Source organism: Poecilia formosa, unplaced genomic scaffold (assembly GCF_000485575.1).
Source record: "Poecilia formosa unplaced genomic scaffold, Poecilia_formosa-5.1.2 Scaffold582, whole genome shotgun sequence".
In the NCBI taxonomy this organism is placed as follows: Eukaryota; Metazoa; Chordata; class Actinopteri; order Cyprinodontiformes; family Poeciliidae; genus Poecilia; species Poecilia formosa.
Genome location: NW_006800521.1, coordinates 7,644 through 14,735, shown reverse-complemented (window position 1 = coordinate 14,735; position 7,092 = coordinate 7,644). Strand labels below are relative to the sequence as shown.

Below are 7,092 nucleotides of genomic sequence, written 5' to 3'. Positions count from 1 at the left end.
TGACTAAAACTTTTTCCACAGTTCACACATGAAAACGGCTTTTCATCACTATGAATCCTCATGTGCTGAGTGAAATTCTGTTTGTGACTAAAACTTTTTCCACAGTTCACACATGAAAACGGCTTTTCACCAGTGTGAATAATCATGTGCTGAGTTAAATTCTTTTTTTGATTAAAACTTTTTCCACAATTCACACATGAAAATGGCTTTTCACCAGTGTGAATCATCATGTGCCGAGTTAAACTAAGTTTTTGACTAAAACTTTTTCCACAGTTCACACATGAAAATGGCTTTTCACCATTGTGAATAATCACATGCTGAGTTAAATGCTTTTTATGACCAAAACTTTTTCCACAGTTCCCACATGAAAATGGCTTTTCACCAGTGTGAATTGTCATGTGCTGAGTTACATGCTGTTTTTGACTAAAACTTTTTCCACAGTTCCCACATGAAAATGGCTTTTCACCAGTGTGAGTTCTAATGTGAATATTAAGAGCATGTTTGCCAGAGAAACCTTTTTCACAGATGACACATGAGAAAGGTTTCCTTCTTTCCTGATTTTGGTTCTCAGCTTCAGCAGGTTCCTGGAAGATGTCTTGGTTTCCGTTTGGTTCTGATTCAGTTTGGTATGTTTGCTCATCAGCAGGAAACACCATGCAGGTATCAGTCTCCTGTTTTAATTCAATCTGTTCTTCACCCTGACTGNAGCAGCAGTTAACTGCTCGTTGATAAACTCGTTTAAACTGGACTGAAGATATTTTTTTAGAGAAACACTCAAACATTCAGCAAAACAAACCACGGTCCGTCCTCTTTGTCTTCTTCCTCCTGTTTCTCCTCTTCTTCTGTGATTTCATGACTGTCTGCATTCGTCCCGTTGCTTTACCGCCACCTTGTGGATCATACGATCCTCACATCTAAAGATTTCTCATGCAATGCCAGTTCTCTTCGAAAAACGTAAAATCTTGTATTAAACTTTATCTAAATAAAACAAATATATCATTAATATTCCAGTTTTCCACAAATCCAAAGTTAATATTGTCTTCTGATTGGTATCTCCAACATCCCGCCACAAGTTTCATAGTTTATTCATTTAACCAGATAATAAACTTTTCCTATAGTATCCGTATATCCACAATAAGCCCTGCTGCTTTGTTCGGAGTTACCGCTGGTTGCCGCCCATCCTGTGGCTTATTGAGAGCCGATCAGCACCGGCTTGTTCACTTAATTGTGCGGTGCTAATAGTCGAGTGTAAAGGACTTTTAACGGTTTTATCCATTTGGATTTTCTACCGGTATTTTAATAATAGTTTTTTTTCATAGCTCTGAGGATTGAAGGTGGTGAGTTTGGCCTAGTTGGTGACGCCGCCTTTTTCTGTGGCTGTCCGTGATAAGGAAGTCAAATAAGGAAGTCAAATCGTCGGAAAGTGGAACCAAGAAATCAATTTTTAGCTGTGACGTCACCAGACGGAGCTTCTTCAGTTTCAGGAAAAACAAAACCCCAAAGCTGGTTGATTCCCTGATGCTTAACTGGATGTCGGTGTTCTTGGAAGGCTGATTTGAATTTCTCAGTAAACATTCACAATGAAGGTGAAACTTTATTTGTTGCGAGATGCTGACATGAGTTCAGAAATTCAACATTTTAACACAACGACTGAAATTATGGAGCAAGAGACGACCAAAAAACTTGTGGGACTTCGTACATCTTTGTCTCCTGCACTGACAGCCTTCCACATTATTCTGATGGCTCTAGGTATTGTGGGTAATATCACTGTGTTTGGAGTCATTGGAAAGAGTGTGATGATGGAGTGCAGCACGAGACATCACTTGGACATTATTATCGTTAATTTGGCCGTGTCCAACCTCATGGTGTCTTTTATCAGGAACATACTGCTTATCATTTCAGACCTGGGCTTCAAGGTATGAACTGTTTACAAAAACATCTGATATATTGATAAAAAAGTAAAAATATGCAGTGGAAGCAACTCATGGAAAAATGTACTTGTTGAACTTGATCTTATTTTGCACATGTAGTTAAAGTCAAAGGTTTAGAAACACATGGGCGCAATAGAGGGAGGGAAAGTGATGACAATTCCGGGGGCCCTGACCGACAGGGGGCCCTTCAATTTTTTATTCATAGAAAGAAAAAGAAAAATCAGGGCCCTGCCAATTACAAAATTCATCATATTATATTTTCAAAGATTGTCTTTAGCAGTAAAAATTGAATGTTCCCACTCCCAGATCAAAACACACACATCCATATTTTCCCTGACCCGCCCCAACCCCCAATCTGGGTTAAATGGTTCCTGCTTGCGCTTCAGAGTGACGCTGTTAGCAGCAGCCAGTGGAAGACATGGATGTTTGTGGCAGTTTGTGCTGCTAAGAAAAGTTAGAAAATCAGGTTTCAAAAAAAGAGAGAGGGAGAGAGCGAAAAAGGCAAGAGTGTTAATTTATAACCCAGTTTTTCTCCGAGAGGTGGGTAGACTCATAGACATCAATACGTAGACCTCTCATGGAGCGCTGAGTCGTACGTAAAAGCGTCCGCCATCTTATATGTGGCAGCAGGGCGATGGAGCTCCTTAAGTCCTGTGCTGTGTGGACTTGTTTCAACCGTTTTACGAAACAAACTGGATTCATTTGCATTATCTTCCCCAGGTAAGGATGAAAGATCAGAATTACTTGACTTTGCAGCCAGAAATTCGCTTCTAAACAACCGGAAAATATTTCCTATGTAGCTTAATTGGCCTGAAATAACCGCTGATTGTTAGCGTAGCAGCTAACGTTTTCATACTGTTTTCTAATGAGAGAGAGGTGATGAAAAACCGCTGTCAGAGGAGAAGTTCATTAAAGATCAGGGGATTTAAAGATCAGTCAGCTGGAGCTGGAGCTGGAGCTGGAGCTGCTGTTCTTCAGTCTGTTTCCAGCTCAGCTTCACCATGTCGGTATTTAGCTATAAAGATGCTACGAGTCAGAGCCCAACATGCTGAAAATGTCTTTTTCTGGATATGTAGGAAACATAAATGTATTTTCTATTACACATTTGGATAATTTCTCTTTTATCCTTGGCTTTAGCCTGTGAACCAGGATGTCTCAGAAATCATTGAGTTCTCCCAGTGTGACCAGCAGACTGAAGCCTGCGACCAGCGTTCCCAGTATAATAAATAAATGTTTTATTCTTTCACTTTTTGTGTATTTTTAAATATCTCAATCTGAAGTACTAATGTATTAATGTAGCTTATGTAACAAAATAAAAATAATTTACTATATTATAATTATTTTCACTCTTTGCTGTCAATAGCAGAGTTGACATACTGTAATAAATATTTATTCTCTGGAAAAAAAGTAAGAAAAATGTGTAGTTTAATGTTTGACAATGACTGGTTTGTAAATAAAAAGTCATTTCTCAATCTACACAAAATAAATACAGGAAAATTATTTGTTTCTTGTCTTGAAATGTTAAATGTACATTAAATTATGGAATTATAGCAATTATGGATATATTCTTTAATAAAACACTGTAAAAGTGTGTCTGTTCATCAATTTTAATATTAAAATTATCAGAATAATTTCTATCAAATAAAACGTTGTGCTCTTTACTCAGAAATGCCCCCAAAACAATTAATCACATCAAAAGTTAGAAATGCTCTCTTTAGTAATTTATTTGATTGCCAAATATATTAATGTGTCTGAGAAAATGTGTCAATTGCAGGTATTAACTTAAAATACTTTGTAGAACGGCACTTTATAAAGTTCGGTCCATTTACTTGTACTAGCTTACTGGCACATATTCCACATACATATCGCTCCATGAGGGGTCTACGTATTAATGTCTATGGGTAGACTGTGAGATTATCAACCACTTAGCATAATTAGCTTAGCTACAGACTACTGTTTCCCTCCTTTTCACTAGTATTTAATGAATTAAGGAAAAAAATTACTAAGATATTCATATATTTAACTTGTCCCTGTACCTTTTACCACTTAACAGATGAGTCAGTCAGCAGCAGTTATAATCCACGTCCCTCCTGACCTGCCCTCTCCTTAGTGAAATTAAAGCTACATTATGTAACTTTCATATTTTTTTCACATATTTTTTAAAACTGTCATGTTGTGACAACATGGTATGAGAGGTAATCTGTGAAAAATCTATTTCTTCTGCCTTCTCCCAGTGCTACATTTTCAAAGGAAATGCAAGTGATCAGGTGACTTTGTAAAGACTTAAACATATATCCATTTGTTTATAGATTAAATTAGTTTCAACTTTAAACAAAGATCTTTAATAGTAAACAGCCACAGCAGAAAACAGAAACATTGTACAACACAAGTGACACACCAAATTACTGGAGACAATAACACTTTGAACAATCAATGAAGGAAAATAAGCATATATTGTATATTGCATTTTCGAAGTAAAACACATGTTAATTTATTAGAAAAGCTTTTATATAGACTGGTTAATACGATTTGAACAGTGACGTGCGGTCAGGGGAGGCAGAGCCTCACCTGTCATCATTGAAAAATAATATATAATAATAAAATCATTTATAAAGATATTTTCACCCTGTGGTTTGTACTATAAAGTACTTATTTTTCATTTAATTTAACCAAATCTGATTTTTTTTTCTTCAAAATTGCTTAATTTTCGCATTTTCCCATTCAAATGTTCAGAAGCGAAGCCGGTGAGGCACTAGTGAGCTGAGCCTCACCTGGGATAGCGCAACCTCTCGCTAACTGCACTGGCTGCCATTCTATGGGAGCATGTTCGTCCTGTCTGTACGCCGGCAATAAAATGGTTAAAAAACATTTAATATATGAACTAATTTTCCATAATTTAGCTTATGTATTTAATGTACAGTGTTTTTATTGTCACCAACTGTGTGTGTGACGTGTTTCGTGTGCTGAGGAGCGATCAGAAACGGCAGAGAACAGATTCAAGGTGAGACAGGCAGCTCTGTTTGTTCACAAATACAACTTATTGTTCTTTGGGTTGGCCAATTAAACTACTCTCTTCTCCCAGATTTCACTAAATCTAACACTGAAGCTGTTAGAGATGCTGATGATTTTAGCAACAAGAGGAGCCCCTAAATCAGATTCTGCTCCAGGCCTCAAACAGCTTTGGACCAGCCCTGCATGATAAGTTAAATCCGCTGCACTGCGCACAGAGATGCGCAACAAACGGGGGATTTAATTAAACGCTGCAAATGTGATTTTAGTAGCTCTTCCATTTCGTTGTTGAGTTTTTGATGAGCGTCACAGAAATTGTTCTGGCTGCTCAAGTTTGAGGGACGAGTTTTTCAGATCTTCCTGCGGCTGCGCGCTTTAACTGTCTGACTAAATGGATAAAGCATTTGGTATGGTTTGATACATCATGTAAACGGAAAAATTATTACTAAAAATAATAAAATAATATAAAACCAGCGTGATGCGCGACTACGAGGCGAGCGCAAAGCCATTTACCGGGCTGAACCTGCATGATGAGGTTAGTGCTAGTTCGTTAACTACTAATGCATGAAACAACTGGGAAAACATACATAAACTTTACAGGGAAGACAGAGCCACGGGTTGGGCAGCGTGTTGAGATGTAAACACCGCATGATGTTTTGTTCACAAATACAAATCATTCTCACCACTAGCTCTAACACACCTCTAAAAGCGCGACTACAAATTATTCCGGAGGTTCACATAGAGCTGCGCAATCAGAGCTAACGCGGTACGTTTTAAGCTCTTACTTTGATATAGACTTTTCCATAGAATCACAATTCCTTACAGGGGGTTGATGTAAATATCCAGACAGGTCAGCTTGTGTCCAGTTTGAGTGAAAGGAGGTGCGCAAGATCCGTGCTGAGGTAAACTTCAGAGGTCAAGCAGCAGCAGCGCGCGAGGCAATGCGCAGTGGGGCCAGCTGTGTTATTGGTCACACAGGCATAGCGGGTCGCCAGGCTTAAAATACACTGGGGGAAACCCTCCACATTTCATTAAGATGACTTTTATGATGATCCTCAACATAGGACATACTTGGAAAATAGTTCTACGGCTTTTCACCAGTGTGACTCATCATGTGCCGAGTTAAAGTCGGTTTTAGATTAAAACTTTTTCCACAGTTCCCACATGAAAATGGCTTTTCACCTGTGTGAATCCTCATGTGTTGAGTTAAATTAACTTTGTGACTAAAACTTTTTCCACAGTTCACACATGAAAACGGCTTTTCACCAGTATGAATCCTCATGTGCTGAGTTAATGCATGTTTTTGACTAAAACTTTTTCCACAGTTCCCACATGAAAACGGCTTTTCACCAGTATGAATCATCATGTGCCGAGTTAAATTCAGTTTTTGACTAAATCCTTTTCCACAGTTCCCACATGAAAANGAGTTAAATTCAGTTTTTGACTAAATCCTTTTCCACAGTTCCCACATGAAAACGGCTTTTCACCAGTGTGAATCATCATGTGCTGAGTTAAATTCTGTTTTCGATTAAAGCTTTTTCCACAGTTCACACATGAAAACGGCTTTTTACCAGTGTGAATCTTCATGTGTCGAGTTAAATTCAGTTTTTGACTAAATCCTTTTCCACAGTTCCCACATGAAAACGGCTTTTCACCAGTGTGACTCATCATGTGCTGAGTTAATACATATTTGCGACTAAAACTTTTTCCACAGTTCACACATGAAAACGGCTTTTCACCAGTATGAATCTTCATGTGCAGAGTTAAATTCAGTTTTTGACTAAAACTTTTTCCACAGTTCCCACATGAAAACGGCTTTTCACCAGTGTGAATCGTCATGTGCTGAGTTAAACTAACTTTTTGACTAAAACTTTTTCCACAGTTCCCACATGAAAACGGCTTTTCACCAGTGTGAATCGTCATGTGCTGAGTTAAACTAACTTTTTGACTAAAACTTTTTCCACAGTTCCCACATGAAAACGGCTTTTCACCAGTGTGAATCGTCATGTGCTGAGTTAATATTTGTTTGCGACTAAAACTTTTTCCACAGTTCACACATGAAAACGGCTTTTCACCAGTGTGAATCATCATGTGCTGAGTTAATACATGTTTTTGACTAAAACTTTTTCCACAGTTCCCACATGAAAACGGC

General features: G+C 38.1%; 1 protein-coding gene across 1 annotated transcript; it reads right to left on the bottom strand.

The window, feature by feature from the left end:
- Nucleotides 1-4,981: 4,981 nt before the first annotated feature.
- Nucleotides 4,982-7,083, bottom strand: LOC107834313 (gastrula zinc finger protein XlCGF8.2DB-like). The gene is made up of 4 exons (XM_016665420.1): nt 7,073-7,083; nt 6,680-6,689; nt 6,386-6,587; nt 4,982-6,338 (listed from the first exon to the last, which is right to left on the bottom strand). The coding sequence occupies exons 1-4, from the start codon at nt 7,081-7,083 to the stop codon at nt 6,025-6,027; spliced, it is 537 nt and encodes a 178-aa protein (XP_016520906.1). The 3' UTR covers nt 4,982-6,024.
- Nucleotides 7,084-7,092: the final 9 nt, after the last annotated feature.